Source organism: Agelaius phoeniceus, chromosome 6, assembly GCF_051311805.1.
Source record: "Agelaius phoeniceus isolate bAgePho1 chromosome 6, bAgePho1.hap1, whole genome shotgun sequence".
NCBI classification, from domain to species: Eukaryota; Metazoa; Chordata; class Aves; order Passeriformes; family Icteridae; genus Agelaius; species Agelaius phoeniceus.
Window position 1 is genome coordinate 55,810,261 of NC_135270.1, and position 20,501 is coordinate 55,830,761.

The 20,501-nt window shown below is 42.7% G+C and overlaps 1 protein-coding gene across 4 annotated transcripts in view; it reads left to right on the forward strand.

Moving 5' to 3' along the window:
• The window catches only part of CEP170B (centrosomal protein 170B), a 58,394-nt gene extending 41,940 nt beyond the window's left edge, over positions 1–16,454 (forward strand). For 2 of the 4 annotated variants that reach the window (XM_077180772.1, XM_077180774.1), the window contains 8 exons: positions 1,287–1,536; positions 3,780–3,939; positions 7,713–7,751; positions 8,298–8,441; positions 9,842–9,930; positions 10,471–10,564; positions 11,483–11,534; positions 12,258–16,454. In XM_077180772.1, the coding sequence (XP_077036887.1) occupies positions 1,287–1,536; positions 3,780–3,939; positions 7,713–7,751; positions 8,298–8,441; positions 9,842–9,930; positions 10,471–10,564; positions 11,483–11,534; positions 12,258–12,493 (1,064 nt within the window). In that variant the 3' untranslated portion in view covers positions 12,494–16,454. The remainder of the gene's footprint in view (positions 1–1,286; positions 1,537–3,779; positions 3,940–7,712; positions 7,752–8,297; positions 8,442–9,841; positions 9,931–10,470; positions 10,565–11,482; positions 11,535–12,257) is intronic. The other 2 variants (XM_077180773.1, XM_077180775.1) reach the window with 1 other exon arrangement.
• The last annotated feature ends 4,047 nt before the right edge of the window (positions 16,455–20,501 follow it).

The following is a 20,501-nucleotide window of genomic DNA, read 5'->3' on the forward strand; positions in this document are numbered from 1 at the left end:
TTACCAGTTCTGGGAGCTAAAGGCCTGTCTCCCATGCTCCTCTGTGTACACAATTTGTTTACTCAGGGTAATTTAAATGATACTGAGGGAGCTGATTCTGATTTCCCTTGGCATACAGAGATAGAAAATGAGTCTTAGCATTTTAAAATTGCTGTTCAGTGACAGGGTGACCTCTTGATTCTAAAACTGCATTTAAAAAAAGAGACACAACTCTATGAATTGAATATGAGCAAATTTATTTTTATTATATATATATATATATATATATATATATATATATATATATATATATATCCTAAGCCAAGGCATTATTGTAGCTGTGGGTGAGATAGCAATGTCTAGGAGTTCTTCTTTCACTATACAGTAATTATCTATAGTTTCTACCTGCATCTTACACGCCAAATTAGTTGGTTTTGTTTGTATGGTGTATGATGCTGACTTAATTCACAGGTAGTGTTTCAGTGTTAGGATTGTCTTGGTAACACAGTGAAGTTTTTTGGTGTTGTAATTCTAAATAACTCGTCTGGTTCTGTGTTTGGTGGGTCTTCATTCTCCAGGGGTGGACAGAAGGGAATGAAGCAGTACCTGTAGAGAGTATAGTGAAGCAGCAAACATTGGGAGCCCAGTTTTCAAACAAGGACACCTTGACATTTCCCATGCAAGGAAGACCTGGCTGTCTACAGATCTGCAGAACAAGTTGGGATAAGTGAGCAGCTTCCACTTGGCTCCAGGGCTTGGAGCCTGTCCTGAGTGTGAGCACTTTCTTGTAGAGTGTCATTAATGGTGAATTGTGAGGCAGGAGGTGAACACGGGGTGTGGACTCTTGCAAATAACACCAAGCACCAGCAGTCTACTCTTCACTCAAAACCCCTCCTTCTGCTTGTACTTGGAGCTAATTAGAAAGGTATCTGCAGGCTTGAAAATTGGGCTCTCTGCAGAAAAGGACATCTGTGGGACTATGAGGAGTCTGAAATGTGTGCTACTTATACACAGAGCTTCTGTGCATGGAAAGCAAAGTCTGTGGTAGTAATTTACTACAGTGGAGGCGTTAACACAGTCATTATGATTTTCCATTGGAATTTTCCACTCCAAATTTGTACAGTGAATGGGAGCCATAGAGGGGCTCAACTTTGAAATAAGCTCAGAGAATGTGGTATTTTAACTTAAGATGTGCACAGAAACTCTCCTTTCCTTGTGCTCTTGGGCTAGTTTTGTGTTACCTTTCAGCCTTTTGTAGTTACTCTTGACTACTGTCCTCGGTCTGAAACCAATTCATTTTTTATAAGCATCAAGGCGGAGACCACAGGGTTCAGATTACACTTCCACTTCGGAGGAGGAATATGGCTCAAATCACAGCTCCCCTAAACACAAACGCTCCCATACTTCAACAGCCACACAAACACCGAGGATACGTGGCTCTGGGCTGGGCAAGCAGAAGCACAACGGCAGAGAAACAGACGAGGATGAAGATTTTGATGACAACCCTGACCCCTACAACTTCATGGCGCAAACAGCAGAGATAGCAGAAATAGCCAGGTGAGCTGGGGTTTTATCTGTTAACCCATGAGTTGAAAATGGGTTGTTTTCTCCTTAGTGTTCAAGTCAAACCCAGGTGGGGGGGTAGAAGGAGAGGCTCTCTCCTGTTGTTTGTGTGCCCCACATCTCCTTTATATATGAGCATTGACTTGGAACCTTTACAGCCCGGATGTACTGGTTGTACCTTGTATCTACAAAAGGCCATGGTGCAGGGCATTGTCTCTTGGTTTGTTTCTTGTTCAAGCTGTGGGAAGTCTAATTGTTTATACCTGCATAACTCTGCTCTCTGCTGGAAGTCACAGTGTGTGTGTGTACGATGTGGTTGGTGTGAACTCTCTTAATTCTCTGCAGAGGAAGTCAAATGGATTAGCAAAGACTGAATATGTAAACTGTTGAAGCTGCTTTGCCTGAAGCTGGTCAGGGAGCAGTAAGAAATAGCTGCAGGGCAGAAACCTCTTTGCTTGGCACAACTGAATCTGAACCTGTCTAGACCTTGTATATAAATGAATCGTTGCTTAGCTTGATGTCCCTGGATACAGTGCTTGCTGTGTACTGGTGGTCTGATGGTTGCCTGGAGGACTTCAGCAATAAAGCAAATAGATTCTTTTTTTAAACAGTGGCATTTGAGGTTTGTCATCTCTTATATGCAACTGTGTTATGCCAACTTTCCAGAAATACTGGTCTTCCATTGTACTGGCCATACTTGAAATACTTTTGCCTGAGGAAGCTGCCTTGTGTCTGCTTTTGGCCACATCGCCCTCGCCGCTGCCGCGCTCACCTCTACAGGGCTTTTCTTGCCTGAAAGTTGCTGTCAGGCTGTTAGAAAGTGTGTCAGCCTTCAAACCAGGCTGCTCTACCTGTGCTGCACAACGTGTGTGTGTGAGAGATGCCAGCTTCCCTCCCAGCAGCATTCCCAGCACCGGAGCGCTGGGGCTCTCAGCAGCTATAAATAAAGGGTTGCGTCAGCCTCGTCTGGCGCTGCACCGTGCGGGGCTCTGTCACAGAGTCTGCCTGGTAATTGCAGCTCTGATTTCCCTTGCTGCTCCCGAATTAACTGGGAGGGGTTTAGAGGAGTCAAGGAGAGTTAAAAGGGAAAATGCCACTTGTTTACAGTAGTGAGTCACATAATGGAAGTGTTTGGTGACAGTTCTATCCAAACCAGCACAGAGAGGGGTTACTTTATACAGGCAGCTCAGCCTGCATTTTATTAGTTCAACTGTGCATTTTCTTTCCAAGGAAATGTTTTGATGAGCTGACAGTTTTATCACATTGCTTGTTTTCCTTGTGGGTGCCTTCCAACTTGGAATATTCCATAATAATGGGGTTTTTTGTTGGGTGGGGTGTTTTGGGTTTTTTTTGTTTTTTTGTGGGTTTTTTTTTTTTTTTGGGTTTTTTTTTTTTTTTGGTGGTTGGTTTTGATTTTTTTCATTAAAAGAAGATACTTGTTTCAAATTAATCTGACTAGCTGTAAGATTATCTTTTCTTGTGGAAGCTTTCCTTTAAAACTACCACAACAGCTACTTCAGGTCTGAAGGGGTTTTTTAAAGCTCTACTACCAACAATCCAGAGACTTAGGAACTGGTTTTGAGCTCTAGGGCAGATAGAGCAAGGTCCTGCCAACACTGATTGTTAACTGGACACCTGTCAAGGGGCTTGAAGTTTCAAGATTTGGTTTCTGAAAACCAGATCCCTCTAATGTATGCTATGCTTATCCTCATAATCCTTCAGCTCTTGTGGAGAATGTGGAGGCATATTGTGATTTTCAGTCTACAGACCACAAGGAAAATGCAAGGGAAATTGAGGTTTTTTTCTTTTAGTAAAAAAAAAAAAAGTTTTTCCCCTGTATGTACTTTTTAATGGAAAACAAGACCCAGGAAGAAAAATTAGCTGTACTGTATTAAGAAAGCAAGCAAACAAGAGAAAGAAGTAGAGTGAATGGGTGGGGGAGCAATAGCATATTTTTTTTTATGGATTGTCTCTACTTTCTGGCAGTGTGTAGTCACTAGAATTTGCTTTATATCAATTCTCCACTTTGAAGCTGGATTCAGGAGGGAAGGGGATTTCTTTTTTATGCAGCTAGAACATTCCTCAGCCAAGGCAGCCCAAAAAGCCCTGCTTGCCCTAGCCTCTGCAGAGGTTATAGTTCCCACAAACCTTTTGTGGCTCCTCTTTTTATATGTTATGAACATGAGGCGTGCTGTATTCTGTGTCCTGATGGTTCTGCTTCGTTGCCTGTGCTTTAGGCTCAGCCAGACCTTGGTGAAGGATGTGGCCATCCTTGCTCGGGAGATTCACGACGTTGCTGGAGATGGGGACTCACAGAGCTCCTCGGGGACAGGACCCAGCCCCTGCCTCAGCTCTGTGCCCAACACTCCAGCTTCCACCATATCTGCCAGAGAAGAGGTAAGGTGGGATCACTGACATCTCTGCCCCTCGGTGCTAGTGAGTGCCTGGGGCATGGCTGGGGTGGGAGACCAGGGCAGCAAACCCAGTTGCTGCAGCACTGAAAAAACCTTCATTCCTTGTACTCCTAAAAAGCACCACCAGAAAGACCAACTGCAGCCTATGCAGGGTGCTCTTTATTTTCTCCTCTCTGCCGCAGCCAGAATCATGTAATTTCCCAAGGCTTCTGTTTGGATGCTGGTCCCTGAAATTTGCATCTGAGGAACAGGATGGAGGGGGATGTGTTGTGCTGCTGTGCCAGGGAGCCAGAGCCTTCCTCTTTGTTTCACACAAGGCACTGACCGTGTCAGCACTCTGTGTCAGCTGTGTTTTGTGCTTCTGCTGTGTCCTTTCTGCCAGGACTGTTGAAATGCTGTGCAGGTGTTGCTTGAATCCCTTCCCTCCAGCTGAGTATTGATGGAGGAGGGCAAGGACTCTGGGAGCTGGGCAGGGAGGCAGGCAGGTAGCTTGGGAAGTGCTGTCCCCCAGCCCTTCAGTGAAGCTGTGGCTTCCTCCCAAACTGTGGAGCACAGTTTGTCTGCACTAGGCTAGGAAGGAGAGAGGCAATTTCTTAATTTGTTTCACTGGGACCAGCTCAGGGACCAGCTCAGCTCAAATTTGGCTGCAAGGTCACCAGGAGGCTTCAGATGCTGAAGCAAAATTGCCTTTGCTACTGTTTAAATCCAGATTCTCTCCTGTGTACCACCAGTGTGGGCTTAAAAAATACACAGCTCTCTGCTGCTCAGATGGTTCCCCTGGCCCCCTGTTGTCTTTGACTGTTGTGAGAATTGCAGACCCATCCTAGGCAGGGATCAAAGCTGAGACCAAGGCTCTTACTCTGCCAAGAGGGTCCTTGGAGGCCCTGTGATCCTGCTGTGATCAGCACTAGATCAAGCAGAAGTTTAGGGAGATACCCAGAAGATCAGGTGAGTGTGGCTGTGATTGTGCTAAACTGAGATCAGCTGCAGCCTGCTCAGGGAGGGGTTTGTCCTGGGGCCTTTTGGAGCCAAAGTGCACAAATGTTTCACAATAACTGCAGGCTCTGAGATAAAGTGTTTTATTGCTTTGTTTCCTTGCAAGTGCCACACCTGCCAAGCTGCCTTTTGTATTATTCTTTTCAAGCAGTAAAGGTGACATACCTACTGTACTTCTGACTTGCAAATGAAACATTTTACTGGGCTCCCACTTGCTTACAGAAAAGTAGGGAAGGAAGGGCAGCATCCCTGCTTTTTTTTTGGAGTGCCACTGAAGGGTTCAACCATAACTCAGTTCATACAGAGGGATGTTCCCAGCTGCTAGTGGAGGACACCTGGAAAACAGTGTTTCTGCTCTGTGCAAAATGACAGGCTCCAAAGTGTGGTGATGAATAGCAGAATCACAAACCCAGGATTGCTCAGACCTGGATGAGGGTTTCTCTGTGGTTTTGCAGTGCTGCTGTGTGGGACATGCCAGTCAGTCCCTCACAACAGTCAGGAGAGCAAATTCAGGATTGTCACACTGTAGGGAGTCCTCCTGGCAGTGCCTACTACCAGAGCAGTTTTTGAGATCTTACAGTGGTGTGAAGGACGAAGCACTGATATTAATCAGGGAAGACAGATCAGGAGCCATAACCTTTGGTGTGTTCAGGTAGTGGCTGAAAACACTCTAAAGGTTTCTAATGAGGCTTCCTCTGAACAGGAGTGGATATCAGCATGATTTCAGCAGGGCCAGCATCTGGTAGCCCATTTGAGTACACCCCAAATGGCAAAGTGCATCGGTGTTGCTGCCTGATGTGGTCGATAGCCAGGAACAGGTTCCATCAGCAGGGCTTTCTGCTGGCAGATGAGATGGAACCAGATCCTAGCTTGGGATCCTAAACAGTGCAGCTTGGGGGTCTTGTTATGAATGCCAACAGTCTAAACTGATGTGAGTTTAATAACCAGACACCTCATCTTTGGTGCTGGACCAGATTCAGCACCAGTGCACTGCCATGCCTGCTTCCCCCAGTCTGAGTGTTGTTGAAACTGTGCTGAATTAATAATTTTGGCTTGATGCAGAGAAGCTGCTGGGAAATTTCTGAAGATCAGTGTGTGTGATGCTGAGCACTGTGAATTTTGTGAGTGTTTATCAAAAAATCTTTATATGAAATATTCTAGGAAAGGACATAGTGATGAGAAATAGCTACCGTGGTTATAATAGTAATATATTGAAAGATCTGATAGAAGGAATTATGTGAGTAAGAAAAGATTTTCTGTATGGGTGTCTCTTATGCTGCAATGGCTTATGCAGTGTTGTATGCCATTCTGCATTCTAGTACTAAATATATATATTCCAAAAAAGTGGGGAAAATGCAGGAAAAATAAGTACTGGTACTGGAATCACTTTTGAGTGTTTAATGCTGTACCAGAAACATCATCTGGGACCATTTTGTGGCTGGCATTTCTCAACCTCAAATGAACTGCTTTTTAAATTAGTTTTATTAAGAAGCTTGGTTAAGTTTAAAGTTTAAATTAGGAGTATCCCCTTATAAGTTAAGATGAAGCCTTAGATTTAAGCCTTATTCTTCAGTTTCTGTTCTTTCAGGTTTGGTGCTGGCTTGGATGTTTGCCAAAGAGGCTTTCCATTTCCCCAGTGTATGTTTGGGGTGGTTTTGTTTTTCTAGGCTCAGCTGTATAGTTTATGATAAGATAGATTCTTGGCATACAGAGCTGAGTACTGCTACAAATTAAGCAAATTAAAAAAAACCCCAACAAAGCAGAACAAAAGAGTTCAGCAAGGATGAAACCTTAATATTTCCTGTTTACCAAAGCCTTGGGTTGTTTGGGATGCCTTGCTTTGGGGGCGTGTAGATTTTGCAGGACCCAGCTTTCTGCAGATCTCAGCCATCAAACTTAAACCTCAGCTGCTGCAAACACAGTCAGGTTGGATCATCCCAAATCACTGGCTACTTCTGCAAATTTTAGCCCTGCATAAAATTCTTTTGGCAGGTCTTTTTAAAAAATGTTGATAACGATGTAACAAAAACTAAAGAGCCTGATTAAGTTTGTTAAGTTGTTGTGTAACATACTCAGTATTAGTGTTGGTACAGCAAGAGGAAATGCTTACGGGTGTGATGGAACAGAAAATGTGAGAACAGAACAGGTCATGCCCAAAATCTCCTGGGATGGTGGAGCAGGTGCTGTCCTTACCTTGTTTTCAGCTGGTTGGGCTGAGACCTGCTCACTGTAGGAATATCTCATTCCCTTCTGACACTTTTACTGCTGCAGTCAGCCTAACTTACTGTTTCTGCACTTGATGAAAGGAAGCTTATTAGCTAAATATTTTGGTTGTTCTGCCCCTGTGCTATAATATCTCACACCTGCTGCCTGTGTATAACCCAAGTGCTGTTGCATAGTGTGGGGAGCCTGGACCTTGGATGGCACACAGTTTCCTCACAAGGAGCTGTGTGCTTTGCCAACCAAAGAGCCTCTTGGGCTGGGTGTTCCTCCCTTTCCCAGAGCACTCTGGATTTCACTCAGCACAGTCCAGTTTGGAGTAACTGGGGATCTGCCCGAGGCCACCTCAGCAGAACTGGCTGCTGGCCAGAATCAGCATGGGCTTCAGTGCATGATGGGAGGTGGGCACCAAGTGCTGGTCCTCAGGAATGTGCTTTTGGGAATATCAACCCCAAATAACCCCAAACCCTGTGTTCTCTTTGATACTTGCTGTCACAGTCATTCACTAGCATTGATCTCTTTGTTTCTGTTTTAACACAGATTGCTCGTAGATCTTTTCGGCTGGCATATCCATCTCAGGTGCACTTTCCATCCCATTATTTTTGTATCTCTGTCTTGTCACTGTTATTTTCTTCCCCTTCTTTTAAAGTTTTTGTCAGTAAACCCCACAGGAGTAACTGTCTTGTCATTTCTGTTCTTCTTGTTAATTATTTGCTTTTTTAGTGGTTTTGTATTGCTTTTTCATCTCTTTCATGTGTTACTAAATGGTTTCTGATTAATTTGAGTGTGTCTTTAATGTTGCATTGATGTATTAAGACATAAGGTACAGGAAAACAGAGTCCTTTTGAGTTTTAGCTAAATTCAAAAAAGACAAAGATGTACTTTTGCATACATGCTCAAGACTCAAAATTTTAAAGTAGAATAGCCCCACAGAGTTTTGTGGTATGACTCCAGTGGGTAGGCACTTGCAGGATTGGGGTCTAGTAATTTGCTTACAAGCCCATACCTGTCTGAACAAGACTTAAGTGAATCAGTATTCCTCTAAATCTGCAATACCTTCAGTGAGTGCCTGTGAACCTGCTTTCCCTACTAATTTTTAATGACTCATTACTCATTATTTCCAAGTTGGTGCAGCACATTCCAGAAGCAAGTCTGAACTACCAGAAAGTGCCTCCGGGATCAGTGGAACTGAAGGATTTTGACCAAAATATGAACGACAACAGAGAAGAGGATCCCTCAAGAAAAACAAGGACCAGAAACCGTGAGGAGGCAGGCCACCTTTTTCTTTACTTTATATATGACATGGTTTTAAGCTGCTGTATGTCTTTTTGTTCTTTGTAAGCTGCCAAAGGAGGCTGCTCAAAAAAACCCAAGCCTACACTTCTCAGCAGCACTGATGTGTGGGTATAGAAACAGTGTTTAAAATGAAAAAAGAAGAACAGAACCACCCCTCTTGCCAGTAGTGACTGGAAGTTTCCTCTCTTGTGTAAAATGCCAGTAAAACCTGAGGCTTGATCACCTGTTTTTGGGAGCACACATTCAGTGTCTTCTTAGGCTATTTCACTGCTGTCTTAGAGAAGAACTCAAACATCTCAACTTTGAAAGCAGAAGCACTGATAGTTCAATGGCACTGTTCTGCAGCTGGCATCCTGGCTAGAGCTGCTCATGGAGCAGCAGTGGCAGGATCTGGACCTTAGGAGAGGTGTGTGACTGGGGCTGTGGCACAGCTGGTTTGCTGTGCCCTGCAGTCTGTGAGCATTGCTCCCTCCAATGTTACCTGCAGGGTGATCTGCAAATCACTGGGGTGATGCTAAAGGCTGGGAAAGCCTGTCCTGCACTTGAGGCTGGGAATGGTGTTGGGATGAGGGGTGTAGTGCGGTGATGGTGCCAGGAGGAGGAGGAGAAAGCTGCTGATCCCGCACTGGCTGTTGCTCCTGCTTGCTTTCTGCCTGCCAGCTGTGGTGGGAAGGAAGAGCTGGGCAGAGGCTTCAGGGAGGCAGAGCTGGCTCCAGCACAGCCACTCTGGAGGTGGAGTGTGACTCACACAGGCACATACAGGGGACTGTGGGCTGAGCCACTGGAACTGATCCTGTGCTGTTTTGAAGCAGTCCCTTCCTCTCCTGTAGAGAAGTGCCAAGGCTGGATAAAAGGTGCAGCTTCAGAGTGCCCCCAGCTTGATGTGGGCTTTCCTGGCAGAAGCCTGGAGGCTCTGCGAAGCCACAGGACTTGAATATTTGGAGTTTGATAGTATTTTAATAAAGCAGAATGTAACATGGTGGGATTCCTGCCTGTGAAGGTGGTTTGAACTCATATGTGTCACATTAGGTAGTATCAGTGAGACTGCTTGTGGGGCTTCTTGCATTGTGATTTGACTTTTGGGGGTTTTTTTTGGAGTGTGGGAAGTCCCAAGTGCTGTTCTTTCAGAAATGCTTAAATGCCTATGTTACTGCAAACAGCTCTGTCTCTAGAAAATGTCTGAACAAGTTAGTATTAACTTTCTTGCCAAAGTGCTGCAGTAAAGCTGCACACCATCTTAATCTCCCTTGAACTTCAAGTATCATCCACACAAACAAAGATGTTTCAGTGGAGATGAGTTACTGTACAAAAAATTCCTGTTTTGTAATGTGCTGCTTTTGCTAAAAGTTTTCCAATTTGTCCTCATATTTTAGGTAATCTTTGACAATCTGATGTTGAACCCAGTGTCCCAGTTATCACATACAATCCGTGAAAATACAGAAAACCTTGCTGAAAAAATGAAGTAAGTAACTTCTTGTCCCTGGCCTGAAATATTGACTTGCTGGTGAGTTTGTTGACTTGCTACTTGGGGAAGATATTGTACTGTTGTCTTGGAAAGTTCTGTAATCAAGATGCAGGGAGTCTACATGTAGGAAATTGTGTGTGTGTAGTGAACCAGAGGTAATACGATTATTTGCTATCACTTTTCCTCATATATTTGGCCTTTGGAATTTTGATGCTGGGTTTGCCTGTTGATGCCTTGACTTTGAAATGTTGCCTATGCAGGAGATATAGCAGAAAACTGGTGGATTTTCTCTTTTTACAAGGCTCTTGTAAATATGCAATATGTTACCAAGCTTGTGAAATCTTTTCAAAGTTTGTTGTTGCTCTAGAGACATCAGAGGGAAGGACTTTGGATTGTTCCTAAATCAGCTGAAAGGAGCTTTATCCAGCTGCTAATCCACTAATCTCTTTTGTTGCCACATCTTGTGATAATTAAGTCTTTTAAACAAGCAGTTTGTTGATGGCAATTTTAAGATCTGCTCTACTTTTTGTATTACAGGATTCTGTTTCAAAACTCAGAAAGGACCTGGGAGGAAATGGAGGCCAAAATCAATTCAGAAAATGAAGTGCCAATTCTGAAGACATCAAACAAAGTAAGTCCATGCAAACCAGTGAAATACTAAAGACTTGATCCATGAAAGCTTTGCAAGAAACCAAACCAACAATCTCTGACCCTTCTCAAATCCATTTCTGGAATTTCTGGTCCATTCTCATGTGTTGAACTGCTGGATTTTGTTACTGTTTGAAGTGTCACAGAGTGAGTTCTTTCTGTGGTTTTGTTTCACCAAACCCTTTCCCAGTTCCTTTGCAAATGATCTTCAAAGCCAGGGTTTCTTAACAGATGTTGAAGTTCAGGGTCATTAGGCCTCATTTAAACATTTACCAAAGGGTCACCTGCCATGTGGTTGCCACAGCTTCAGTTGCAGACAGGTGTTTCTCATGAATGTTTGTTTTCTTCACCTGGAACTGTTTGATGTTAGGGCAGTAAAAATCCACCTCAGGGTGCATTCACTCAGGTGATTCAGCCTCAAGATGGTGCTTGTGCTGTCATGGCCTTTCATTGTCCTTGAAGGGGATTGTCAGTAAGGATTTAAGTGCAGTAGTGGATCCAGTGAATATGATTAATGCTAAACAACCTTGTGCTAGACCTGTGCAGCTTGGTGCTGCAGCAGTATAAATGTGGCCAAATGCCCTGTCTGGTCTAGGTGTTGAGTTTATAATTATCTTTGTGTATTTCGTATTAATGAGGAGTTTTTGTACAGGTGTAGCATTTCATAAAAGCCACTGTGGCCATGAATGGGGTGCTGTAGTAGCACTTGGTGACACAGTGCAGAGCAGGCTCCCTGTGCACTGACCAAATGCCCCTCAATGCAGCTTTTCTGGTAAATGAACAAGGTTGGGCCTGACCCTGAATCTTCTTGATCAGATAAGGCAGAAGCAGTAACACTAGATTCCTGTGTCAGTCGAGTACTTTGTTGCTTAATTTTCCATTCTGATGCTTTTGTTTCTAGGAAATCAGTTCTATCCTGAAGGAGCTGAGGCGAGTTCAAAAACAGCTTGAAGGTTGGTCATCTAAAATGTTCCTGTTGTCTCCCAAATGCCAGTAGAGTTGCACAAAACAGAGTATTGTTGGCCTGATTTGTCAGTGAAAGCTGGGAAGGGATGCAGAAGTTCAGGCTGTTACCACAGGGCTGTCTGATGAATGCATAGGGAATCAACGGTAGATTTATCTTATACTGCCTGTTTTTAGGAAAATTTTGTACTATTGAAATGTAGAAGCTGTTGCTATGGAAATGCTTTGTTTGTGGTAATTAGCATATTCCCATAAGATAAAACGGTGCAGGACTGTTCTGGTAAAATAATATTTAGCAGCTCTTTCAGCCAATAAGCTGTGCTATGCTTTTTGGACTTGAATTTTGCACATGGATCTCTGCATTAGGAAAAACAAGACAAGCTCTTGCATCATCTAAAAGCATAATAAAGGCATGTAAAAACATCCAGGCAACATGTTGGGCTCCTGCTAAAAGCTTGCCATTTGGCTGCTCTAATTTGTCTTTTCCAAATTAACCAGAAAGTTGAGAGTCCACATCTCTTCAGTCTGGGAGAGGTTTTGCTTGTTAAAGCTGTTTAGACCTGAACGTATTAATGAGCAAAATAACCTGACTAAGATGAACAAAAGTACTGCTTACAGTTCTGCTGCCTTCAAAATGAAGGCAGCAAACTTCTGTTTGGAAACTTTGCTGATGGCTGCTAATGTGTTTATGTCTCTTTTTTTTTTTTCCCTAGTCATAAACGCTATCATTGACCCTACTGGAAACTTGGATATAGTTGCCAGTAACAAAGCATCTTCTGCTGCTAAACAATCTACAGCCACTAAAGTCAGGACTGCTAACAATTCTGGGTCCACACTGGAGACTTTGTCCCTAGCACAGATGAGAAACTACGCTCAGAAATCGAACTGTGGGTCTTCTAGCTTGCAAGATTCGAATTTCATTCCAGATGGAGAGAAATATGTGATCTGATACAATATTTTGTATTGCTGTTATACTGTAATCTACTGTTGCATTAGTATTGTGTATGAGTGGTTTGTGGACAGTTTGTGTGGAGCAGTTCTTTAGATTGCTAACATGTTGCACAAAAAAGAAAAATCTATGCTGTGAGGGTGAATGGAAAGTCTGTGTATGCCTTTTAAACAAGACTAGCACTGTGGAGCAGCACATACTCAGCACAGAGGCAAACTGATTTTTACTAAATTACTCATTTATTTATTCTTCCAGTGTGCCATAAGAAAACAGGCTTTGCATATTTTTCATTCAATACTGCTGAGGCTAAAGTGCTCTTGCATTGGCCTGTTTATAACTATTAAGTTGTAATGTGGCTCAATTTGAAAAAAACCACACCTTTTTGGTACTATATCTGTTTGGGTTTTATTTGGTTGAATTTTTTTGAAGTGTACAAGTGAAGCATTACAACTGTTGGAATCAGCTTGCAAATCCAACAGAACAATTGTGCAATATCATGGGTTTCTGAGAGAAAACCCTTACTTGCAATTGTGTAAGATTTCCTTTCGGCAGTCATAAAAAAGAAGCCACTCTGAAGTTGTGCATCTGTTTTTCAGTCCAAAAACCAAAACAAGACAGAATAAACCCTTTTGTTTTTTCTCTTGGGAAAGTATAAAAGTTAATAATGGTATGAATGTAAAGACTACCAATACACCTACTATTTTTGATTATCTTTCAGACCCAAAGTTTGGGGTAGGTGCAAAAAGTTACATTTTACAATTTAGCTTGCCAAATTTTCATGATTTTGGTACAAATGCGGTCTTTAAGCTGCTTTTCTTTTTAATTTAAATATACAGTCTTTTCGTCATGAGCTACAGATGCTCTTGGCTGGGCCAAAGACTAAGATGTTTGCAATTACCCAATTGCAAAGAAAGCCATCTGTTCCAATGGCTCATGGAATAAACTCAATTACACAGTTGCTGTGAACTAGTGGAATCACTTGACAGCACTGAAAAAATAATGGCTTCAATGTAGCTCCACCTTTATGGCTAATTCTGTTATGAATTTTTTTTCAATGCAAAAGTGCTTGTGAAGGCCACCATTGTGGTGTTCCTCAGAAACTATTCAACAGTGTCAAGCACTTGTATAGGTACGTTTGGGATTTTTGTCTCTGGATTTAATCTTTGGTCCGTTATAATCCTAGAAACACTAAGGATTGTGTACAGTTCTTTGAGCAATTTCTTATTTAACAAAAGTTGGGGTTTATATTCTGTCTTTGTGTTAAAGTGCAAAACACTAAGCAATTTTTGTTGCTTTAAGAGCAAAAATTTTGGTTTTGAGGGGATCTCTTCCAGATGTGTTTGCTCCCAGGTTTTTCTGTCTTGTATCAATTCCTTTTTCATTCTTCCAGGTCAACAAATAGTAATCAGGTAAAGAAATTCTTTTGTAGCTGTGGAGGATACATTTACTGGGAAAGGTGAGCAGATGAGTTCCACTTTGCCCTCATACAGTATGTAGTTTAACCAGTGAAAATGGTTTCCCAAGCTTGACTGCTTCTTGTGTGCTGACTCTATATTTTGGGGTGAGTAGTGGATTCCTTAGTTAGCTTCAGTAGTTACCTGAGCTTTTCTGCTAGGATGTTGTAACTGTGGGAACCTGTTAAAATAATTTACATAAATAGGGATGCTCACAAAGTGTTTAACCTTACTAGTGAAGAAGGTGATTGCTTTCCTGGCGGAGCCAGTGAGAGCTTTCCATCAATTTCAGCAGAGACAGGATCAGTCCCAAAATGGGAGTATGTCAACACGTCATTAGTTTATTTTTGAGCCTGCAAGGTGCTGGCTGGTAAATAGTAGATGCAGATATCCTTCCGAGATTTCCAGTAGGCTATAAGCTCATCTGCTTGTGTGGAGATGCCCTTCCATGAAGAAATCTGCTGGATTTCACATAGATGAATGCAGAATAAAAAGAATTTGCCCTTGATGTTGTTCTGCCTGTAATATACGCACTATCTGAATGTGTTAATTCAGTCGTTGATTCTGATCTGTCTTTTCTTGAAATACCTGACTGTGTCCTTGGTGAATATCATAAGTGGTGGTATCATTCCTGACATATGAAACACAATTTTTCAAGCCCTTCTTAGTTAGGGTTTGAACCGACCAGGTGCTACCCCAACTCACTAGGAGTCAAAGGACCTTCACAGATAAGGTGTTGCTGTTAGTTTCAGTTTTGCTGTAGAAACAAGTGAATTACTAAGACATAAATCTGACTTCTCTGATTATTTGTTATTTCCACATCTTCATGGCTATGCGCAAGTGGATTCTGTTTCTCTGCAACGTGTCCTTGATGGGACTTCTGTTTACTTTCACTTGAAAATTGCTTGATTCTTCTTTGATTCTTGAACACATCAGGGAGGGATTTTTCTCCCTTGGTTGCTCTGTTCTGAGCTAGAAGAGAGCAAACCCACAGACACCTTGCATCAATTAAATCAACCTGCAAAATACAGTACCTCTTCAAGTGACTAATGAGGATGCAACAATCAGTGTCTCTTGATAATTTGGAAATGAGTGTGTGAAGGCAGGGAGGATGCACAGCTTGATTTGTTTTATTTGTGACTCAGCCAAACTGTAAAATGCTTCTGTGTCCTGACACAATGCTCATTCTTGGATCTTTGCATTTGAAAAGGTTTTGCTAGTCAACGATGAAACGCGACATATTTTCTCTTGTGTTCACTGCTTCTGCCGTACTGTGGTTTGCACTTGTCTGCTCCAGATAAGCCAAAGAGCTATCCACTCCTTTGCTGATTGTTGGTTCTTTCAAGCAGTACTGTATGCAACCATGGAACCATGCCTGTGTGACTCCAATGTGAACCTGCCCCATGTGTATTGGTGTACCTGGGGGGCCCAGGATCAGTGCACGAGGTTCCTGCTGCTCCTGTGAGCTGTGGATGGGCCCTGCATTGAGCTTGGCAGGGCTAGCACTGCCCTGTGTGTCACTCCTGGGCCACTGCTTTTGTGTGTTTTGTGTTTGACTAAAGCAATGTAACCAAGGGTGGGATTTTTGAAGTCTTAGGGAAGCAGGTGCTCATGTTCTTTTGGGGTTTCCATATGCTTTGGGTGCTTGATGCCCTGAGCACCTTCCGAAATCCCAGCCGTCAGCTCTTCCACTATACTTGAAAACTTTTCAGTTCGACGCTTTCAAATGTAAAATCCTGTTACTCTGTTCTGATGGGGTGAATGTAAATTCCTGTGAGGGTATGTAGGAGCTTTGGGAGCGAGGACCCAGCTGGATCTGTGGTGGTGTCATGTTGTGGTCGTGCTCCAGGAGGAAAGAACGTCTGCATCATCCTTGAGTATTTTAGTAAAGGTACAATTAGTGGAATGTTTACATACAGCCTACTGACAAAAAAGGAGACAAAAAGAAAAAGATAAAAAGGTGTAAAGTATTTAAGTGCAAGACTCTACTAGTTTTTTCTTGTTTTGCAGATCACACTAGCTATTTTTGAAGTTGGTAAATGTGTATAACTTTTGCAAAGACCAGACAGAACTACCTGTTCACTTTCAATGTGCCCCGTGCTGAATTGTGCCTATTTCACTCTCTGCTGTTGTTATGCTGCTGATTCTGCTGTTCTGAACTGTTCACTGGATCATTCCATTTGCATGCAACACAAATGCAAGCTGAGCTGTCTGAGAGTAAAGCTGAAACATGTTTGTATAACTTGAATCGATTAATGACTTTCTCTCTTCCACGCCCTCTTGAAATGCTGTGTATAATTTTGATTTGTTTCTTCTGCCCTGATTTCTTTCCACTTTTGGTTTGTTGTGTTTTTTTTTGAACGGTAATTTATTTTTGTTTGGATTATAGGCAGTATCTGTACATTTTGTTTCAAGGTGATATTGTGGATGTCTTTAAAAAACCAAATTGTTATTTTATATAATTTTATCATAAAGTTGCTCTAATAAATCATTCTTTTATCATGTGACAGTGATGCTGCATTTTGTGCATTGATTTGGAGGAGGATGTGTTTGGTGGATGGATTGTTTCAACTGCCTGTTCTCACTGGTGTTAAGTGCAGTAGAATGACAGAATTGTCAGCAACTGGAGACTCAGAGCATGGCTGGATCAGTCCTGTGATACCTGTGGCTGGGCAGATCCCTCTGCAAAGAGCGGGAGTCCCCTTATTCCCCCAGAAACTCCGGGGTTTAAGTCCCTAAGTCCCTTTCACATGAAGTTAGCACATCTCAGTATTGTCTGGTGATACTTTATTTAATTTTTAGTGCTGGTATGTGTCATTGCCATGATTAACATGGTGGTTGAATCCAGCCTGGAAGTGATCATTCCCCAAGAGGTATGTGATTGCAGATACATTATTAGGCTTATTTATTTTTTTAGATACATATATATATAGCTTATGTGTCTGTGAAATAGTTGTTGATGTTTTCCTTCATTGCACCAGTGTCCTCCTTCCCTCCTGCAGTTCTGTCTGAGCTTTGCATCCTTCCTGGCACTTTAGAAATAATGTTAATTCCTCCTTCTCTGCACTGCCTTCAGCCTCCCCCAGCCTGCCTGGTGCCACATGGGACTCTGCATCAGCACAGCTCCTGTAGGAAGCAGAACACATGCAGCTGATGAAAACATGGCATTGCTTGCCAGCAATGACTGAAACAGAAATAGGAAGAAAATATTAGTCCCTAAGTAGAATCACTGAGAGATTTTCCATCTCCTCGTTACCTTTCCATCAGATACTTGTATATAGAAATCTTTTACATTGAAAAGTTTTAGGGAGGGATTTTGTTCTTAAAAAAACAATAAATCTTATGTCTCTTTTAAAAAGCCTTCTGAAGCTTTGTGTGCTGTTTCTGCAGAGGTTTCTGTGTTGCCTACAATGCAGGGCTGCATTACACACTGACAATATTGCCTCTCCACAGGCTTCCCTGACAGTATGGAGCAGTGTTTGAGTTGGGATGCTGTGCAAAGGGCCCTTTTGAAATCAATAGTGCACCCACTTCATTAATTTTTAACTGTTTGACTGAATAAACATAAGAGGCGGTGGAACTCTAGCCAAAACTATTTGCAACATAATGAAAGCTGCTAGAATTGAAAAATAAAGGATAGATGGGAAAAGTAATGATCTCCTCTGTGCATCTTCCTGCTGAGCCTTCAGCTGCAGGCCTGGCTCTCCAACATCCTCAGCTGCTTTGGGAAATAGAGCCTGGTTTTCCACATGTGCACAGCAGGGAACACCAGAATGCTTTGCCTTGAACAGGGTTTCAGGATCTTTTCTCAGAACAAAACTTTTCATTCTTTGGAGGAGACAGGTTTGTTTTGGTTTTTTTTGGATGTTGTGTGAAGATCCAGCAGTAGACCCTCATCTGCCCATGGGTTGGTGGGAGAGTCAGGACAGCAAGGACATCCTTGGGCTTTGAAGAGCAAAGCCCTGCTGGTCTCAGCTGGTGCGAGGGGGCTGCAGTGGGCAGTGTGCATGCAGGGGGCTGCTTTCCTCAGTGGGGTGCAGCCATTTGGGTGCAGCCCTGAGCACCAGCACACACCTGCACACTCCCCTGTGCAGTTACCTAGCAAAGGTGTTACTGCAGTGGGTTGGCTGCTGAGCTCTCTGAGTGATGTGGGCTGAGCAAGAGAAGCCAAGAACAATGAATGTAAGAAAGCAGCACTCATTAGGACTCTACCCTGATTAAGCCTTTTCTCCTCTGAACAGAAAATACTGGAAATATTATACTTGCCAAAAGAGTTGGTGCCAGAAAGGGTTTGTTCAACACTAAATGCTTCTGTCAACATTCAAATCACAGGAAGGAAAAAAACCACCAAAGCCCACAAAATACAGCATCCACCTGGCACCTGCAGACACTTCCCAAACAGGAGATCCAGAGGTCTGGGTGAGGTTTCGTTTCAGCAACAGCAATAACCACAGAGATAAGAGGAGTATAATTTTTATACTAGAAAATACCTTTAACACAGCATACACTGAAGTATTTTCCTAATACTTGCAAGTCATCTTTCCCAGGTGTGGCTGGAGGGTGAGTGCTACAAAAGATGAGTGACAAGACTGAGACAGCAAAGGACTCTGCAGTTTCTTGTGCTATATGAATCACAGCTTTATTTGTTTTCCCCTGAAATATTTTTTTCTAAACAGAACATGGCTGGCAGACATGGCAGACATTAAATAGAACATTTAATTTTAGGCTGAATAAAATTTATTATAAAATTTATTATAACTTATTCCAAATAAGTTATATATTTCAAGTTGAATGTTTCAAGTCCATGATGAGATATCTTAGTGAATTTACTGAATATTTTAAAAGATGGAAACTGAGTAAATCTTTAAAAATACTTCCAAACAAATCACAATTTTATTTAGACTTTGAAATTTTCCCATGGCTTGTCAGCTGAATCACTTCCCAGTTCTGAACCTGAGATAATTTCTTTTGGTTCCCCACCCCCCTTCCCCAGCTAATTTAAGTATACAATCTTTTGGCACAAAGTATAAATAGAGCACTTTTCTTTTCAGACCTTGACTACTCCTGCCTCCCATCCTTCTGTCAGCTGTTGGTATTTGGAGCCCAGCCTCCTTCTCATGAAACAGAAAGTGTAATTTTGTAGTAATCTCTGCAGTGGTACTGATGTTTTTGTCTATAATTAGTTCTCAGAGATGAGGATGCATTAAACTGGCAGTTTCTTCTTAGCAAACCTCCCACACAGGCAGAAAAAGCTCCTCCACTCTATCTTTTAATGCGCCCTGTAGCAAACTGGAAGTCCAGGCATGATTTTTAGAGGGATTATGTTAACCATAGAGTGCCACCCAACCATACAGCAAGAGGTGCATTTATTCTGTGTGGGATGATGGCAAGTCAGCCAAAGCAACTGGTAGAAGGAGCCTTGTCTGAGAGATGGGGAAGAGGAAGAAGAAATAAAGTTTCCTGTTTGCTCTAAAACTTGCTATTCCTTTTTTCTTTCCTCCCCCCAGCTGCATGTATTGGTCAAACAGAACCATATTCTACCCATAAACCCTCTTCCATCCTGAAGCTGTCATAGCTACAACACTGCTAGCAAGATCAGAAATGCAGAATGGGTGGGCTGGTATGTGAGGTCAGATGAGAAGGAAACCAGGATTTTGCAAGCTGGAGTGGAGGAGGACAGTGGAATTCATCAGTGCTGCAAGTGGTTAGAGAGCTGACAAAGAGGAGGAATACAGAGCATTCCTTTTCCTGGGAGCTGCTCTTCCTCTGATACAACCCTCTTAAACTGAAGTTGTGATACTGGAGAGATAAATTATGAATCCTGAACTTGGTAAAAAGGTGCTGCTGCCTGTGTGGTTCGATCCCGAATTCAGTGGGAGCTTTTGTGACTTGTCTGACACAGTTCACACCAGGATTTCAGTCCTGCACACAAGCAAGAGCTTAGCTGAAATATTTAGTTGGAATGCTCAGCCTCTGAAGTCATCTGAGGGCCAGGGACACTTCCTGGGGGTGATTGGACCTTTAGCAGGGGTGGCTTTCTGGAGCTCTTTTCATTGGCTGCAGATCCTGCCTCCAGCTTTCTGGTAACTCAGATCTACAGGGACAGCAGCAGCCTTTGCTTTGTTTTTAAGCCCTGTTGTAAATCCAGAGATTTGGGATGGCTCCCATGATAAGTGATCTGTGCAGAGCAGTAAATTCAGGAGTGAGGTGGCTGGGAAGAGAGGTGTCCTATCTGCTCTACTAATTACTTTTTGGGCTTCTTTGAGTTCATGCTTGTGTTTTGGTCTTGAGGGAAGCAGAGGACTCATGGCACTTGCATTTTCCACGGAGAGCCCTCTTTCTGTTGTACCAGACCTATCCTCTGGCTCCTTATTTTTTCCATCCTCAGCAGCCTAGTACAAGGTGTGCTAAAGCCTCATGTTCCAAGCTGTCTCCATTCACTCCTTACAGCATCCTTCCTCTGGACCTGCACTAGGGAACTGCATCCTTGGGTTCAGCAGGAACAAGAGGCTGCCTGGAGGAAAACAGCAGCATTCCCAGAAGGATTCGTGTTG